The 18,431-nt window shown below is 34.7% G+C and overlaps 4 protein-coding genes across 8 annotated transcripts; 2 read left to right on the forward strand and 2 right to left on the reverse strand.

Moving 5' to 3' along the window:
- The first annotated feature begins 478 nt into the window (after positions 1-478).
- LOC100258657 (uncharacterized) lies at positions 479-2,936 on the forward strand. Of its 5 annotated transcripts, none has more exons than XM_059740134.1 (3): positions 479-610; positions 2,037-2,263; positions 2,505-2,936. In XM_059740134.1, the coding sequence occupies exons 2-3, from the start codon at positions 2,048-2,050 to the stop codon at positions 2,694-2,696; spliced, it is 408 nt and encodes a 135-aa protein (XP_059596117.1). In that variant the 5' UTR covers positions 479-610; positions 2,037-2,047; the 3' UTR covers positions 2,697-2,936. The 5 variants fall into 5 exon arrangements, with proteins under 5 accessions (XP_059596117.1, XP_002275574.2, XP_002275522.1 ...); XM_002275538.4 differs by having other exon boundaries at positions 600-647; XM_002275486.4 differs by lacking the exon at positions 479-610 and adding an exon at positions 615-741.
- LOC100263809 (uncharacterized) lies at positions 2,871-4,578 on the reverse strand. The gene is made up of 2 exons (XM_002275404.5): positions 4,138-4,578; positions 2,871-3,445 (listed from the first exon to the last, which is right to left on the reverse strand). The coding sequence occupies exons 1-2, from the start codon at positions 4,382-4,384 to the stop codon at positions 3,102-3,104; spliced, it is 591 nt and encodes a 196-aa protein (XP_002275440.1). The 5' UTR covers positions 4,385-4,578; the 3' UTR covers positions 2,871-3,101.
- Positions 4,579-9,506: 4,928 nt separating this feature from the next.
- On the forward strand, positions 9,507-11,043 carry LOC100854372 (nuclear transcription factor Y subunit B-3). Its single transcript, XM_003635491.4, has 2 exons — positions 9,507-10,287; positions 10,361-11,043. Exons 1-2 carry the CDS (start codon positions 9,668-9,670, stop codon positions 10,362-10,364), a joined length of 624 nt encoding a protein of 207 aa, XP_003635539.1. The 5' UTR covers positions 9,507-9,667; the 3' UTR covers positions 10,365-11,043.
- A 736-nt stretch (positions 11,044-11,779) lies between these two features.
- Positions 11,780-17,344, reverse strand: LOC100253608 (nudix hydrolase 2). Its single transcript, XM_059740232.1, has 9 exons — positions 17,178-17,344; positions 16,863-17,107; positions 15,249-15,314; positions 14,942-15,079; positions 13,569-13,646; positions 13,428-13,478; positions 13,264-13,298; positions 12,798-12,906; positions 11,780-12,208 (listed from the first exon to the last, which is right to left on the reverse strand). The coding sequence occupies exons 1-9, from the start codon at positions 17,302-17,304 to the stop codon at positions 12,017-12,019; spliced, it is 1,041 nt and encodes a 346-aa protein (XP_059596215.1). The 5' UTR covers positions 17,305-17,344; the 3' UTR covers positions 11,780-12,016.
- Between the last annotated feature and the right edge of the window lie 1,087 nt (positions 17,345-18,431).

Here is an 18,431-nt window from a genome sequence, read left to right on the forward strand (position 1 = left end):
GACTTCGGTTTGAGTTATACTCAAATTGATAGGATTATTTAACAAATTTGAGTTTGGTAAAGATTGAATGGATTATTTAACAAATTTGAGTTAGGTAAGATTAAATGGGGTTGAACCTGACAAAAATTTAATTAGTAAGCATACAACATTTCAAGATAACAATAAAAGGTAAATTTACCCATATTTATAACAAAATGAAATAATACATACTATAATTGTAATTTGACTTTGTTTTCTTTATATATATATAAAATCTAAAAAATATACTGTATCAACTGAGTTCTAGTTAAGTTTGGATTGTCCAAACTCTTGGTCCAAGCCCCATCAAATTGATTTTGTGTTGAAAAATTCAATCAAGCTGGATCAAGTAATAAAAATGATTGCCTGAGCAAGCCCAAACCTAGGAGTTAGGTGAGGCCAGCCTGCCTAAATTTCATCCCCATCCCCAGCCCAGCGTCCTTTCATATGTTCTTGATCCACAAGTATGATTGAGAGGGGATTAAGGCCCATATAGAGCCCATGAGCAGTGGCTGCTGAATGATTTCAGTGTCTGTGCGAAGATAAGTCGAACACATGTGTGTATAAACCAAAGGTAGCACATAGGTGAATGGTGAGCCTCCATTTCCTGGTTGCTTCCTCATTTGTTTGTATATGATTATAAAACTTCCCCACATTTCCTCTCTTTCCATGCATTAGAAATTTTCTGGGTTGCTGTTTATATCACCTTGCTTTCTCTTTCATGTAATGGAAGCTTCAGAATCTTATTGGATTGCGAAGTTTTTATTTGGTTGCTTGTATTTGTTTGCTCTGTTTGATGGTTTCTAACTTGGGTTTGTGCTACATTGCCTTCCATGAGAATTAGCAGAAGCACATATGAAATTTTTGATTGGTTGATGATATCTTTCAATTGTTTCTATCATGGGTTTGTGCTACATTGGTTGCCATTAGAATTAGCAGAACCATATAAGAAATTTTGATTGGTTGATCAATTTTATTAAAGGGCTCCATGCATAACACATTCATTCCTCAAAACCCCATGTCAGAAGGTGTTCCATTTTGCTGTCTGCCACCTGTTTGACTCCTAGAAATGGGGCTCAGAAGAGTAGTTTCTGTTTGTTCGAGAACGTTGAGGGAGAGTGATTTTCTCTCCGTGTTTGTTAGAGTTGGTTTCAATGAGGGGGGATTTAATTCCATGTGGAGAATTAGTCTCCAACTGAGATCATGTAGGTTTTGATTTGATCACACTCACCGGTTCTGTGAAGGGTTTCTTCAACATGGTTGATTTGTATTTCTTATGTGTGGATGATCATGTATCTTAATCCTTCCATTTTCAATTTCTTAATGTATTTTGTTTTCCAGTTGAACCATGAAAGGTTTCATTTTTATTCCTTCTGGGTTGTCCTTTTTTGCTGGTTAGGACTTGTTAACTTGAAGGTTGTTTCCTATCCGGGAAACTGATAAGCTTGGGGATTCAAATATAGTTTTCATGTTTTCTGGTACATTCAGTCATGGATAGAAAAATGAAGAGCATGGTCCTCTGTTTTCACATAAAAGCTTCACCTCTAAGATCTGATTCAATTTTGGGTCCAATGTACCCAAAAATGCATGCCATGTCAGAAAATAAAAAGCTTCTTTAGGGTTCTTGCCTCTTGGTTCTTGTATTTGAGAATAGATCAACTTGTATTAGCCTTTAAACCTTGGTAGCTGCACTTGGGTCTAGTTTACAGATTTAGTGTGGATCTATACCTGCAGGTTTAGAACCTTTTTTTTTGGGAAATTTTGCATTAAATCAAAGCCATGTTGAACTCTCATAAATATAATCATGTACCCTAAATAATATGCTGATTTAAATAGGTGAGAAATAAAGCCAAATAATTCTTGAGAAACATTTAAAAGCTTCCAATCTTCCACACCCTTAAATTTAGTTGTTATCTACTTCCCTTTATGTTGCAATTTACATGCCTGTAAACTTAGATATTTATCTGTGCTTTTGATTTGTGTGCACTGACATGAAGTGGAATTTCATTGATCCTCAGCACGCCAGAACATGGAAGGCTTTGGGAACCTACAATTCTTAAGGAACACCTTATTGGCATATCTGAGGGTGAGGATCTCTCTGGGTCAATTGTTTGTTGGTAGAGGTCACAAGGTCATTGAGCCACAGATCTGCCGGATATGCACATCAGCACTTAGCAGCTGTGACCAGATAATGGATCGAGTACTTGGACTGGTTAAGAAATTTGATAAAATCGATGGCAAGAAGGTAGTTAATTCTTCCTGCCATGATTTATTATTTTCTCTATCATCAGTTGATTTCAGATTAGTCATGAATGATTTATGTTCGGGGTTAATTCATTCTAGTTGAGACAATACCCCTGGTGGGGTTGATGTTTTATGTTTGGAATACCAAGAAATGTGTTCATCTCAGTTCAGCTTTTACCCTGCCATTAGGCAACAAGGATACTTCGATGAAATTGATGTAACTTCTCTTGACCCTTCAACAGGTTACCGCAACAGCCAATTTCCAGAAGGACTTATGCCTGGATAGCTTGGACAGGGTGGAGCTTGTTATGGCTTTTGAGCAAGAATTCTCTGTTGAAATTCCCGAAGAGGAAGCAGATAAGCTTACTTGCTGTGCCGATGTCGCAAGGTACATAGTCTCTGGTGCCCAGAAAAAACCTGTGGAGAAGCCCTGATCGGTTTTGGAGTGCATTCACACTTCCCGTCTAGAATTTTTTGTTTCATTTGTCTTTTAAGTACAAGTTTAAGATAAGTTTTTACCCGAAACTTGCTTTTGGGACACCAAGCATCGTTAATGTCATTGTGGAACATCTGTCAAGACTCGTAGTATTTCTTTATGTAAGCAACCCTATGGTAAACAGTTTCTACCCCCATGTGGAAGAACATCTTTATTATAATGTATGGCCGTTACTCAAGCTCAACATATAGCAAAACATTGAATTTACATCTATGCTATATCACCATCATCCTCTGTATTTTTACGATTTGTTTTATTTTTTTACAAGCACTCAATGCTGTGACTGAAGCGCCATCCAAATGAGTTGTCAGAGCGATGTTCATAATAAGTAGGTCCAAGGTGTCTACCATGACATCTCATCTTTACCAGCCATCTTCTTCATGGAAGCTGGTGAAGGCTTTGATTTCGGGTCCATGAAACTTATCGTTCTTGCTGTGTATGTCCGTATGCCATTCCCAACTGATGATAATCTTATTCCTCTGTGTTTCCTGACAAAACCTGGTTGGCAGAGCGAGTTCCTTGGCAGCTGATGAACTTCAACTGAACATGTCTTCTCCAAGTTTGGAACTGCATGAAGTTCAGAAGGAAGATCAATGATGAAATCTCCATTTTCATCTGTGACTCCTTGTGCCAAAGTTGATCTCCTTTTCTTCCCACTGGCATGGCATGTAACAGATACTGAAGCACCTGCAGGAAACTTAAAAACCCTATTACAAAATACAGTTAATGTAAGCTTGTTGATAATAAAATTATAGGCACATCAAACCATGATAATTAGCCACTTATTAAGCCATCCCGGGGGGTAAGAATGATGAGAGCGATGAGTTGATTAAACCATAATCACCCACTTAATCAGCAAACATTTGAAAACTTAGAAATGCATTAACTTGCCCACATGACTCCCAAGCAAAGGCAAAATATTGTGAGCCAAGAAGGATTCCCACAAACAATAGAATATTAATATGTTAGTAACTTCAAAAGGAATTTCTTAAAGGAGGTGAGGTAGGTAAATGAAAGTGCATTAACACTGGAATTAGATGAGAGGTTCCAAGCAGTCGTGTCAATGAAACAGTGCTCAGAGAGAGAGAGGCTAGCTTCATGTACCTGATGCATTAGAAATGACCATGACCTTTACCATGGAGCCACAGCTCATGAAGCCTGTAAGGCTCTTCTTATACCTCACCATAGAATAGAATATATAGATCATCAAGGCACTCTGCCTCTTTCTTGAAAGCATGCATTTAGGCTTGCATCACTATCATCACATTATCGATCAGAAAAGCTAAAGTTCATGGCAACTGGTTATGATCATGTTAAGGCTGCAGGGTCCTTCTATTAATATATATCGAGGCAAGTAAACAGATAACAGCATTACCAACCTGAGATGGGCAATGAAGGATTCTGAGACTCTTTATCCAGACAAGTGTGACAAAGAACAGTGCCTGTAACCAGCACCGTTGAGAGCTTCTCCTCTCCATATCCAGCTACTTGCACCATGTCCTCTCGGCTCCACAGCTCTGGCAGCAAGCTCTCTCTTCCAGCAGCCCCCGACGTCCCGAAGAAGAACACCAAGAATACTAGCATGATCACAAGATTATTGTACTTGCACACACAAAAGTAGCTCATCTTCTCTGTGTTTCTGTCTCCAGAACTTTGTATTTCCTGCAATGAAATTAATCAACACAGAAAGGAATCTCACGCCCTTGTTTATATAAGACAGTTTATTTTCCACATGCCCTTCTCAACCCTTCAAATTACAGCCACAAAAGTTGTAATTTGGCATTGGGTTGAACGAGGGTTTGGTCATTTGACATCCAACACAAAGAGAAAGGGTTATTTCATCCTTGTCTTGGTGGTTGGTGTATAGAGATCACCTCGTGTCTAAGGCAGAAGTTGGAAGTTGAAAAGGGAAGTTAACTGTGGTTGGTAGCCTACTTCTATCATCTACTTATTCTATATGAAGTTTTTGAGAACAAAGTATTCTTTACAAGAGTATTAGAGCACATACACCTTTGATAATCTTGGGAAAGAATCATAAGCAATCTCCCTCAATTTCAAGCCTGCCCCAACAATCTCCATCTGCACAATATACATATATAAGAGGGTTACTTGATGAGTTATGAATAGGTAAACAGCGTTGGTTTGAATATATGCAGGTAGGAGAGAAATTAGGTCAACATTCTCAAAGATTGTGACATATATAGAATGCCATCTAATGAAGTTAATCCATTAGCCCATAATCACAAAAATAGCCTTTATAGTTCACTCAAGTACAAGCCTTCACCTTTTGGTTAGCTTTTGATTTATTGTTATATTTCTTTTCATCCCTCTTAATTAAATATAAATAGGAGTGTAATTTGGCCCCGGCCCATTGATCAATTAAATACAGTTAACCACGTTGAGTTGAAAATTTCATCAAATAATTCTCTTATTTTAAATCGAATGGAAGGTGTGTGAAAATAACAAATAGGAAAAATATGAAAGATATTTGACCGAATTTAAACTAGTGGTGATAAAGTGTATTTAGCCCAATATTAGGAGAAGTTGAGTGAAATTCACATAATATTAATAAATAAATAAAAATGAATATTGTTATAAAATATGAGAATTTGTCATATTACGGGAACTTGGGGATAATCATTCTATTATAATCAATCAAATATTATATTATTATACATAATTAGAAGTTATATCTATTAGTAGTTATGAATATGAGAATATTAACAATCTTCCTATCGGCCAAAGTATTTCTAAAAAAGAATAATTAAAAAATTGAAATATATTATTTTATCTTAATTTCATGGAATTGTGGCCCATTGGAGATGATGTTTAGTGATTTTAAATTTTTACCTATTATTCGTATTATTTACTATATAATTTACTTCTTTCTATTCAAAATATTGAAATTTATATAGAGATAGAATAATGAGGGAATAAATATTTTATATAAACAATATAAATTATTTTATATAAACAATAATGAATGAGAAGAGCTTGAATAAGATTGGTTTCATTTTTTAAACTCTACCATATGATCATTTTATAAAAGCAATTTAATTCTAATTAAACTCTAATAATTTTACTCAAGGATAGGATATTACTTTCAAGTCTATTGTTTTAAAAAAGAATAGGATATAATAAAAATATTTATTATTTTAAAATGTTACTTTTCAAAAAAAATTATAAACATATGAGAAGTGAATGAATCTCTTTCTAATAATATCAACATCAATATAATATAATGAAATGTGATAACTTGATGTTTTAATAAAACAATGAGACATGCCCGAAGCATTATATATAGACACATCGGCTAAAAAGACATTCTCTAAAGGTGGAAATGGCATAAGAAAATATTCATGCATGCAAAAATTAACACTCTCGAAGTGGTCATGCCCGTTCAAAAACTGATAAGAATGACTTATCAATTTATAATAGATTAAATAAATAGATCCTAAGAGGTATAAGTTATCATTGAGCATGCACAAATTGGATAAATAATTTCAAAAGAGGAACAACTTGGATAATGACTCTTAAAGAGGTAGATTACCTATAAGTAAACAGACTTTATTAGTTATGTAAATGTCAAGTGGAAAATACTATCAAATAATATGGTCATAAAATCTTCTTTCTAGATGAACCTTGACATATAAGGAACGATGAAAATCCAAATCATGAATTATGCAAAAATATTGACATAAAAATACATGACTAAGTAGAAAGAAGCAATTGAAATAGTACTAAACTTGTCCATATAAGTATTAGGACTTGAAGTTTGATACTTAAAAATATAAGTTTGATCGGATATAAATGGAAATAAAGTTCAATATCTAAAGATGTTAAGTCTACTTGATATAAATAGTTTAAAATTTGACATGTGAAGACGTAAAAACTATTGGATACAAATGGGTTATTTTACAAAAGTGTAAGCAAAAGTTATAACCTTAGATTTCCCGTAGATACCTTATATCAACTCCTCAATAATCTTTGATATGTACTTTATAATATAGCTACAATATATTTCCATTGATATGTTAAAATCTCTTAATGATTCAAAATGCATGAAGCAATCAACTCTTTAAAGGATTAAAATGCCTAAAGCAAATAATTTTTTGAAAGATTAAAATGTCTAAAGCAATAGTTGAAAATTAAATATCACGTTCTAGATCAAATCATGATGATAATATACTTGATCAAATTATGTCATTACATTATATATACTAATAGAGGTTTGTAATTGTTGCAATCTTGTCGACTCCAATCTTATCGACTCCTGAAGAGTTCATAACAACAATTAATTTATAAAAGGATTTGAAATGAAAAATATTAGGAAAATAAAATTTTGTTTCATCTTACAAATCAAGCACCTTTCAAATGAAATGTTAGTCCATCAGTCAACGTACACGGAAAATTTCATGAAACAATTTCATATGGACAAATCACATCCACTAAATTCTCTAATGGTAGCTCATTTTTTAAAAGTGAAAAATATTCCATTTCATCCTAAAGAAGATAACAAAGAAATATTCAGTCTAAAAGTACTATTGGTATACTCATGACCTTACAAATTGTATATGACCAAATATAATATTCTTTGTCAACTTGCATGCAAGATACAATTCCACACTAAATCAAAAGCACAAAATGAGGTCAAAACATGTAATTCAATATCTTTGTGGAAGTTTTGACTTTGTTTTATTTGAAATGAGCAAAATTTCAATTGCTTAGATACATGAATGATGACTATCCTTCAAACCCTCACAAAGCTCAATTTCGAACAAAGTATGTATTTACTTACAATAATACAATACTGTCATAGAGATCAATCAAGCAAACAATGATAATTATCTCTTCAAACCATTCAAAAATACTTGCAATCCATGAAACAAGTCATGAATATGGTTATGGTCAGTGATACAACATATTCGAGGAATCATGTGAGATACCCTTTATCAAAGACAGTCTAACCAAAGTATATGAAGATAATGTTGATTGCATCACACAAATTAAAACAAATGATAGAACTAAACATATCTTTCTCAAATTCCTTTATATTCACGAGCTCCAAGATAAAAGTGAAATTAATGTTAAGTAGATTTGGTCATGTGATAATCTAATAGATCTATTCACAAAAGCGTTACCGTTGACTGTATTGAAAAAGTTAAGATACCACATTGAAATACAAAGATTGAGAGATCTACTAATTAAAGTGTTAAAGAAAACATAATCATGTTTATATGAAAAGGAGAATACTGATATGGATATACCGTAATTTTTTTCCTTCATCCAAGTTTTGTCTCACTAAATTTTACTAGCAAGGTTTTTAACAAAGTAGTCATAATAACTAAATTTGCAAAGAGTATTATACTCTTTTTCCTCCACAAGAATTTTTTCTATTAGGTTTTTCCTAATAAGATTTTATTAGCATTATATTTTCTTCTTTCTCGGTTTCTCCTTTTCCTACTTTATTTTTTGTAATAAATATTTTTCATTAAAAAAAAAAAAGGTGATGCATGAATTACTTTGGCTTTTGGCTTAATTACTCAAGGATAAGGATATTGATTTGATGGTTTAACCTATTGGCCCCATGAGTCAGAAATGTAATCTTCATAGTTCTCAAAACTAAGTTTGTCATTCTAAGTCCTAATAATTTTCCCTAAAGTAATAACACATATGTACAAACAATTGTTGCCAAATGGGAATAATTTTGAAATGGAAAATTCACAACAAATATAATGCAATATATGAATATGATGGGTGAAATATTTCACTATGGGATGCCATTGACAACACACTCCACTTAGTGTAGTGGGGCCCTCCCATGCCTCCACTATCCAAACACTCCTCAACATTTACACCCACACTAAATTAATTTAGTTTCCTAATGACCCCACTAGGACCACATATTATTAAATTCTTCTCGCTATAAAGAAAAATATCCAACAATTCAATCTCTAAATTTAAAATAAAGAAAAAAAATTATAGTGTAAGATTTACTATATAATTTTAGTAGTTTGATATTATTATTCATATTTTTATCGTATTTTTCGTTTGTCATTGTGTTATTCATATTGTTATAAATGAAATTTGAATTGGGAATTCGAGAATTGTATCATTAAATGATATTTTGTGACATAAATAATAATGTTGGTATAATTTTAAAATATGTTTAATATCATTTTTTTAAATAAATTCTTTTCACGAATATGATTTTGTTTTAAAATTTAAATATGAAAAATATTTTTCTTAGACAAAATCTTAATAACAAATTTGTTAATCATAAATTCGAGAATTGTATCATTAAATGATATTTTGTGACATAAATAATAATGTTGGTATAATTTTAAAATATGTTTAATATCATTTTTTTAAATAAATTCTTTTCACAAATATGATTTTGTTTTAAAATTTAAATATGAAAAATATTTTTCTTAGACAAAATCTTAATAACAAATTTGTTAATCATATTTTTAAAATTAAAAAACTATTTAATAATTTTTTTTATAATCCGAAAAATAATTGTCATTAAAGAATCAAGAATCATAGGATACTTCTAATTTTAGGTAAATACAATGTTGTGCCTAGGTTGAATTCCTATATCATTAAAATATATAAATCGGACCTGAGTAGGTCACGTGCTGTTGAACTCAACGGCTCAGATCTTCCTTTTCCTGTCGATCAACAGTACACAGTACCTCCACGTAACTCAAACTTATCGACAAATGAACGGTTGGCAAAAGTCCACATGTCAAATCCGATGCAATATTAAGCCCCAGATCCAACGGGCCTCAACACTCTCTACCCACAGCCGGCGAAAGTACCGGCCGTGACAACGTTCGAATTCCGGCTGAATTGGCGACTTGGACTTGGACCAAGTGTGATGCTTGAGGTTTTGGGTGGCTAAGTTTAATGGCAGACTCGGACAATGACTCGGGAGGAGCTCAGAACAACAACAGCGGCGGCAACGTGAACAGCGAGTTGTCGGCGAGAGAGCAGGACCGGCTGCTTCCGATCGCGAACGTGAGCAGGATAATGAAGAAGGCGTTGCCAGCGAACGCAAAGATCTCGAAGGACGCGAAGGAGACTGTGCAGGAGTGCGTGTCGGAGTTTATCAGCTTCGTCACCGGAGAGGCGTCGGACAAGTGTCAGAGAGAGAAGAGGAAGACGATCAACGGTGACGATCTCTTGTGGGCCATGATGACGCTGGGGTTCGAGGAGTACGTGGAGCCGTTGAAGGTGTACCTCCAGAAGTTCCGCGAGGTGGAGGGCGAGAAGACCGCTGTGGGCAGACAGGTCGAGAAGGACGGCGGCGGCTCCAGCGGGGACGGAGGTAATGGCGGCGTAGTAAACACTGGAAACTTCGGAAGTGGGTACGGTGCGATGCAGCAGACAATGATGATGATGGGCCACCACCAGCATCATCAAGGACACGTCTACGGATCAGGGTCGTATCATCAGATGGGTAGCGGCAGTAGACCTACCTCCGGTGGTTCTAGCAGTGGTGGCGGAGCCGCCACCGGAAGACCCAGGTAGATTTATCTGTTGTAACTTCTAAGTGATATATATGAGTTTTTCTTTACCAGATTGATGTGGATTATGAAGATGAAGATGAAGAAGTAGATGAAGACGATGATGGGTTCTGTATGTGAGGATCACAGGCTATGTTCGAATACATTCTTTTCTGGAGCTACTGGAGCTAGCTGGAGAAGGGGATGGATGAAGAAAACACTAGCTACAGCCCTTGCTCTTGGTTTTTCTTCTTCTTTTTGTTTTTTTCTTTCCTTTCCAGTTTATTTCATATATAAATTGTAAATCCCAAAAAAAAAAAAAAAAAACCCAGAAATTAAGCTAGCTTGAAATCTATAAACCATATAATTCATGATGGATTTCTTGTTATGGGTTGTTTCCATCTCCACACTGGATGATTTCTTTTACTTTTATCTTTTCTATCTTCGGGAAGTGGGGAGGGAGAGAAAAGAGAAGCCACTAGCCAGTTCCAATTTCCAAAAGCGCTCGTGTAAGATTTTGACTTCTGAGCTCTGAATATGGAAACCGAGAAAACAAGCGGCGATGCTCCTCCAAATTATACTGTTTGTCTGAACCAAAGTGGCAAAGAGACGGAGGAGGCTCCCTTTCCGCTGCATACTCCACCTGTCCCTCTCTCACAATTAGGCCGTAAAATTAGTCAAACTTTTTTCCCTTCTCTTTCTTTTCCTTTCTAATAGGTGTTTTTCTTCGTGTATTCCCATTACTCAAAATAAAATAATGTCATTGTTGTTTGTACACATCACTAAATATCATCCTCAAATTGTTTGTACATTGTCATCTATAACAACAACACTTTTAAGTAACATTTCATTTCAAGTTTACATGGCCTAATGAACAACAATGGAATTGATTTTTCTTGTCCCGTGTTGAAAATATCTTACTTGTAGATTTCAGATGATTTATTCTTTCATTTTTATTAACTTATTACTTATTTTCTAAATTTTTTGATTAAATATTTAACTTTTTCTAATACTATTTAAAGTATCTTTGATTGTGATTTTAGGATGTTAAAAAGACTAAAAACACTTCTTAAAATCGTTGTCAAACGCATTTTTAATATCATCCTTTCCGAATAATATACAATGTTTTCCTTGTAACAATGAGGGTATGAAAACAATCCTTTTCTTTAATCATATATTAACTCACATCCTAAGACTAAATTTCTTTTTTTGGCAGGCTTGCATTAATTCATAACCTGTTTACCTTAATAATGGTCTAAAAAACAGGTCCAAAGTCGGTGCAAATGTGCAGTATCAAATACCACCAAATGTTCGATTTTTTTTGAAAGATGGATTGGTATTCAAATAAAATAAGCAATACAAGATCTAACAAAGTCATGGATTCTTGTACTATCAAATGTCCTATCTCCTTTACTAGACATCACTTAGATCTTGTTTGATGGTCCAATCTCCTTCCCTGAACATTAATTGATTTTTAATTAAAAGGTCTTATTCTATTGATTTTAAGATGAGATGATCAAAACCCGATCTAACAAGTGTCGTACTTATCACTTATTGTCACTCGTTTATGGAATTGTCATTTACATCACTTATTTGTCACCTGATATACCTGAGTCGTTGAATAAATGACAATAGAATGGAAAGGGTTCATTTACTCAGCCTCACCCTAGGAGATGAGCTTTGTGCAACATAAAATCATAGAAGGGAAATCCTTGCAAAACCCTCGACTTGAAGAGATGACTAGAAGACCTTACTGGCTTTTCAGGCACCCACCATTCAAATACAAGTAGCTTTCTTCATTAGAGAAACTGGATGTTGTAGGGACGCCAGTAAAACCAGAATAACCCCCATCTTTTTTTGCTAAGCATACGTCCATGAGGTACCTTAAAAGCCCATGCTTTTGGACAAATGGCTGTGCTGCATACTCCTCGATCGGCATCCACTGCAGATCACAAGAAAAAAAGACCATGTAAGGATTGTGTACCAGTTACTTCAGCTATTGTTACATTGGGTTCTTTTCATGTTTGATGAACAAAAGTCAAGAAGTCAGGGTTGAAACAAGTAAGACATGATCTGACAACAACTTTTAAACCATAGCAGGATGATTAGAACATCCCAGCTACCAGTCCTGCGAAAAGGACCACATGTAAGAGAGGGCTTGTTTGATTTTTTTTGAATCTCCAAGGTGGGGAGCAAACAGGTTGGGCCCCAGATAGTTTAATCGCCTACTTTTCATTCTCGCTTCTTTCTCCTTGGCACAAACATGTAAAAGAATTTACTGTTCCAGAACAGTATCCATTTTGTATTTGTCAAAAATATTTTGGAATTTCTCGTGCAACATGTAGCATCGATAAGGGTAAGATGGAAACAAACAGGTAATGGAAGGAGCGTTGGGTGATGGCTTATAAATATTTATACATGGCACTAACCACATTTCCCAACATTTCATGTTTTTTGTAAATTAATTTTATTGCACCTTTAAAAGAAAAAAAATAAGCTTTATCTTCCGCCATTTTCTGGCCGGGAATTACCTGAGCTGCCTCAATCTCTGATTCCTGCTTCTTGATATCAAAGGAGAGGGGTTGCAGCATGCAAACAAAGAATAAATCTGACTTCTCAAAGAATGACTTGTGGCTTTGTCTGCAAATTAAGTAACAGGAATTCAGATTTCAGAAACAGTAACTGTCAGAGCAATGGATAAGAAATATATCCTAGTTCTTCGATATGTTGCCATCAGAAATTTTCAGAAAATTTTTGCAGGGGGTCATCTATATTAAATGGTACTAGAGAAATTGTTTGTTGGATATAAATACAATATATACACATGTAAAGCACACAAGCTTTCTCCAGACCTTGGTCAAATGTTGAGGACAACTATACAAGGAAGCCTAAGCAAATTTGAAGATATTAGCTAGAAGCCTAGGACATGTGCAACCTAATCTGAAATAATGCAGCTCGATTTATATTAAACTATTTCATGTTAAGCAAACTACATACCTGAATGCTAATACTTCCACAAATTTAGAGTCAATCTGAAGCAGCAGAATACCCAATACAAAATAATGACCAAATCACATATATATTGGCTCAAAAGAAAAGGAAAGGGAAGAAACTGAAACGTGAGATTATTTGTATTGAAGAGAATAAACTTGCACACTTACTCCTGTCTCTTCTTTGACTTCTCTAACTGCTGCATCACATATATCTTCCCCCTGTAGATGAGACAGCTCAATAAATGGAAGAAAAATGCTGACTGCATATTATTTATATCTGCAAGAAAACATTTACCCTGACATACACACCTCATCAACAACTCCAGTGGGGAATTTCCATATACCTGTTCCTCGAAACCGTCCACTCTTTTCTTGAACCACCAACATCTATCAAAGCAAACCCACATTTTTCAGTCATAACTACACTGTCCCTAAGAGTGAAAACAAATTCAGAGATAGCTGCATAGGTTATACATAATTGTTATTATATGAGCACTCACAGGGAAAGGGCAAGGGTCTCTCTTGTTAATTGGCAAACAAAAAGTGGTTACCAAAAAGTTAATAGAGATTTACTGAGAAAAACAGGCAGGGAGAAGAGGACTAGATGATAGAGAGTTACAGAGAGAGGAGGGAGGGAGAGAACGGGGATAGAGACTAGTATCTTGTTCAAAACAATAAATAAATTGGAGTGGACTTAGGGAGAAATTTTCTTGCATCTAACTTGGTTAAATAATTAAGTCAGAAAAGTGAGAAAAAAACTCGGTCTGCCACTGCCACTGCCATATAGAGGAAGCAGAGCAGGTTTCTAGGCAGAATTCTGAAACACTTATATGATGAAAAACTATCCAATCCAAGAGTTTAGTTTATTGGCAGGGGGTTGTCTAGTTAACGGTTTCTCATATTTGTTCGATAGAAAAAGAATATAAGCAACTTAGAGAACTGAGTCATAGTAGCTACATGCAGTGCAAGAAAAGAAACAGGAAGCAGATGCCAGGAGGAGGGATCTGAAATAAAGTGAAGCTAAGAAAAAGCAATGGGAACACATTCAAATATAAGAACATTATAGCAGTAGAATCTGCACTAGAAATCACCAATAAATATAGTGGGCATGAACATTAACCTATAAATGTAACATTTTGTGATACTCAAATAGTCACATTTTTAATCTGTAACTACTAGTTATTATTAGTTAATTCATGATTGGCTTATTGCACATGGTAGCAGTTAACTAACATTAACAATGATAGTCACAATCGTTCTAGTAAAAGAATAGGAGCATCATGATTTTCTAAAAGTATAATTCTAAAAATGGGAGTATGGCCGTAAATTTTTCAAAGAAAAATGCTATAGAAAGAAAATGCAAAAATGAAAGTTCATATGAATGGTTGAAACTTGAGTGCAAACTGCTTCCTAGCTCCAAATCAAGCTTCTGCTTCCACATAGAATACTCCAGAAACTTTGCCTTTTTTTTTTCTTTTTTTTTCTTTTTTTTCTGGTGCATGAGTTAGGATCATGCAAGCAGTATAAGCTTTCATTAGAATGATTATCAGGGAAACACCTCAAATAGTTGGTACAACTTGCAAGTCTTTCACCGTGCTCCTCATACAAAATAACAGACTTGGAAGCTGCTCTTCCTTTAAGGTTGAAAAGTTAGGTGGAGTGGTTAATGCTCAAGAGTGTACCTCTCCTTTTTCATTCAACACAAATGCACCAACACCCACTCGATGGGTGGCATTTGGTGGAATAGTATTGGGGCCTTCAGGAATCCAATACACGAGCATTAAGTATTTTCTCTCAGCATGGTGATACCAAAATCCTTCCTACATAGCAATATGACAGAGACGAGAAACAGTGGTCAAATGCAACTTTAGAAGATCAATCAGAGGACAAAACATGACAGGTAACACCATTGGCAGATTTCCTTACACTCAAGATAAGCTTCTCAATTCTCAGGAATCACCATAACTCAATTTCACAAAAGTAAGATACCTTAACCGCAGCTTCAACTAGATTTACTAGCTCAATAGGCATTTTGATCCAAACTCCCCGCTTACCCTGCAGAACCCATTGTCATACCAATCAATGGAAATAAACAAGATCAATATATCAAAGTTCAAGTGATAACACCAAAAATGCGTAAAAGGGAGACATATCTGACTCGCAAAACCACTGATCATGTGGTCTGTGTTCATTCATGTTGTGAAATCATCTAGCCTGCAACCAGTCTGAATTGCACATGTATGAGCAATCAAAAAGTTTGTGACAACATAAGCAGATCACAAACATTTTGAAATTCATAGGAATGCCCAAGAACTGATTCATCCTAAAATTTGACTGGGATAAGCACTAGCGAAAGATTCATCGCAATTTTATTGCTCTCACACAACCCTGTTTAGCATAGAGTTCCCCTTATTCCTGTTCATGCTTATGCCTCTTTGATTCGGAATTATCTCTAATTCTACAAACCCCAAAAGCATTAGATGTTAGAATTATTGTGGCCTTCATGACCACATGAAGTTAATCCCCACATCCTAAGGGTTCAATTTTTTATTTTTTTATTTTGAAAGGTAAATGAGCAAGATATATTAAAATCACTTGCCAAAAGGCACAACAAAGTACACACAGATTATACAAATAGGGCCAATCAGCAAGCAAGAGAAAAGAGAAGAAAAACCCACCCCTTCAACATGAACCTAATGAATTTACATTTCCTATATTATACATCTAATGTATGTGAGAAGATTAAATGTATAAGATATATGGAAAATACAAGGTACCATGACCAAAGTCATAAACCTACTAAATTGTATACAAGGAACAATGACCAAAGTCATGTACCTGCGTTAAAGTTTTCACATATATTACATGGAATTGGAAAAGGCGGATTCATGTATTTAGAAGGCAGTGCTCATTTGTGACTCTTAATAGAAGTCCACTTGATATAATATAAAAGGGCTCTTGGTCCCTCTCTCCACTCGTCCAAAGTTTGTGAGGTTTCCCATCATCTATACAAACATTAAGTGAGACAGAGAGTAGTGTACTTAATTGTAATATAAAAGGGCTCTTGGTCCCTCTCTCCACTCGTCCTAAGTTTGTGAGGTTTCCCATCATCAATACAAACATTAAGTGAAACAGAGAGTTAGGAGAGCGAAGGTGTTAATACAATACTAATACAAGGTGACAAGGTGCTAGGTGCTACCAAAGTATCGCAACATCATGAACAATCTAAGTAAGGTGGTCTTTATCACAATGACACAAGGTGAGTTTTGTAGATCTATTTTGGTTCATTATTCTAGAATTATGAGATCCTATTTACTTGATTTTCTAACGTGAGATTGATCCGCAGACAATTGAAACAGTTCCATTCAAGAAAAGCACCAGCAGTTAATAGAATAGTTGCTACTCCAGTTAGAATTGTAAATAGTACGAAATCAAATATTATAGACTAAATACAATAATGAATCATTAAAATGTAGAGAACATAGGTGGGTTTTATAGAATCAAAATCCAAATACAGGCAAAACAAAGCCAAAATACATCAAACCCATGACACCAAAAAACCAAAAAATCCCACAAGAAAATAAGAAACCAGAGCCCATAAACCTGCTGTCTCCAGTGAGCAATTGAAGCTCTGAGCAGAGAAACAAAAGCCTCAAAATCCATAGCCTCCTTCATCTCCACGATGACACCACCATGGTCATCGTTCTCTGCAGACAGCACCTTCATCGTCACCTGCTGCACTTCATTCCCGGACGCCAACTGCTCACCAGCAGCCGATGCTGACGACACTGCTGAACCTGACATTGCTCTCACTCCACCACCCAACACTGCTCCAACGACCTCCACACCTGAATCCACAAACAAAACAATAACCAAAGGGAAGAATTCAAGATTTGGGTTTCAGTGGAAATCAATAACCTTTGAGAGGGTATCGAAAAGATGTGGAAAGGAAGTGGTGATTGGGCAAAGGATTGAGATTTTTCCAGGCTCTGAACTTGGGTCCGAAAAGGAGAATATGGGGTTTTGGGAGGAGGGCTCTAAGCATTTTCTGGCTTTTTTATTTATTTTTGTGACGAATGATTTAGTGGGCATGAAATCGTGGGCTTTGTTGACCGAGTTATATTGTCACGATTGAGATTTTGCCACGTCTTCACTGTAATGGCCACCACCCCCTACTTTGGGGTGTGATGGATTTTTTATTTAAATAATATTTTTTTTTAAATTATTTTATAAAATATTTTAAAAAGACATAACATTTTTTAAATGTCCCATGATTGTAGAAAAAAAAACATCTTTCCAAACTCAATTTTTAATATAAAGCTTATAAATATGTATTGAAAATCCTCTTTTTAAAGGAACATTTTGACATAAACGATGCAAAAAAAAAAAAAATCGATTTTAATATTAAATAGAATTTATAAATTTGTATTCAACTCTTCATTTTTAAAATGATTTTTATGTGAATATAAAGCGTAATAATTTAGGTATAAATAGATGAGATTGGACTTAAGTACAAAGAATGAGACCTAAACTATATGTGTAATATTTTTTTTTATTAATCTTATTTTTCAGTCTTGGACCTTCCCTCTTAAATTAGGCAAACTTGACCAAAGAAAGTGTTGGTCCCCTTGAGTTCTTATGCTTTCATGTCGACAACTCAATTCATTTAATTATTATAAGAATGAACTCAATTCGAAATATAAACCATAAAAAAAATGCATATTAAACTGATTACACGAATACCAGTACCTATCAATCAAATAGAAATCATTCTAGTAATATCAGTCATTTGTATGAATTCACTATAATAACACTAGTTATTTTATTTTATTTTTTACTTTGAAACCCTTTCCCAAACTAATTCTATCCAAAATCTTCACCTTATCTTTCTCTCTATTAGCAATGGTGTACCACTAGACATTCATTAAACATTTGCAATAAATTGTCTAGCCCTTACTCACGAAAATATAGCTTCTTACTTTAGCCCATGGAGACTTTATTGTTGCTAGTGCAACCTTAATCCACATTTGACATACTACTTATCATTAGGGGTCTCCTCTACAACTTGTATTTCAACAACCACATATTTCTAACCTACAAACTTTTTGTTGTACCATAGATTTAATGGATTGTCGTTTTATTGAGATAATTTTCTCATCATTAATGAACAAA

The sequence above is a fragment of the Vitis vinifera genome, chromosome 10, assembly GCF_030704535.1.
Source record: "Vitis vinifera cultivar Pinot Noir 40024 chromosome 10, ASM3070453v1".
Lineage (NCBI taxonomy): Eukaryota > Viridiplantae > Streptophyta > Magnoliopsida > Vitales > Vitaceae > Vitis > Vitis vinifera.

Excerpts from the sequence above, each read along its gene's own strand:
- LOC100258657 (XM_010648325.3), top strand. The coding sequence starts at position 1,088 with ATGGGGCTCAGAAGAGTAGTTTCTGTTTGTTCGAGAACGTTGAGGGAG. Across the intron at positions 1,224-2,036 it reads TAGTCTCCAACTGAGATCAT|CACGCCAGAACATGGAAGGC; the intron begins GTAGGTTTTGAT and ends ATTGATCCTCAG. Across the intron at positions 2,264-2,504 it reads ATAAAATCGATGGCAAGAAG|GTTACCGCAACAGCCAATTT; the intron begins GTAGTTAATTCT and ends ACCCTTCAACAG.
- LOC100263809 (XM_002275404.5), bottom strand. The coding sequence starts at position 4,384 with ATGAGCTACTTTTGTGTGTGCAAGTACAATAATCTTGTGATCATGCTA. Across the intron at positions 3,446-4,137 it reads TCCTTCATTGCCCATCTCAG|GTGCTTCAGTATCTGTTACA; the intron begins GTTGGTAATGCT and ends AGTTTCCTGCAG.
- LOC100854372 (XM_003635491.4), top strand. The coding sequence starts at position 9,668 with ATGGCAGACTCGGACAATGACTCGGGAGGAGCTCAGAACAACAACAGC.
- LOC100253608 (XM_059740232.1), bottom strand. The coding sequence starts at position 17,304 with ATGCTTAGAGCCCTCCTCCCAAAACCCCATATTCTCCTTTTCGGACCC. Across the intron at positions 13,479-13,568 it reads CCACTGGAGTTGTTGATGAG|GGGGAAGATATATGTGATGC; the intron begins GTGTGTATGTCA and ends TCTCATCTACAG. Across the intron at positions 13,299-13,427 it reads AAGTCAAAGAAGAGACAGGA|ATTGACTCTAAATTTGTGGA; the intron begins GTAAGTGTGCAA and ends CTGCTGCTTCAG.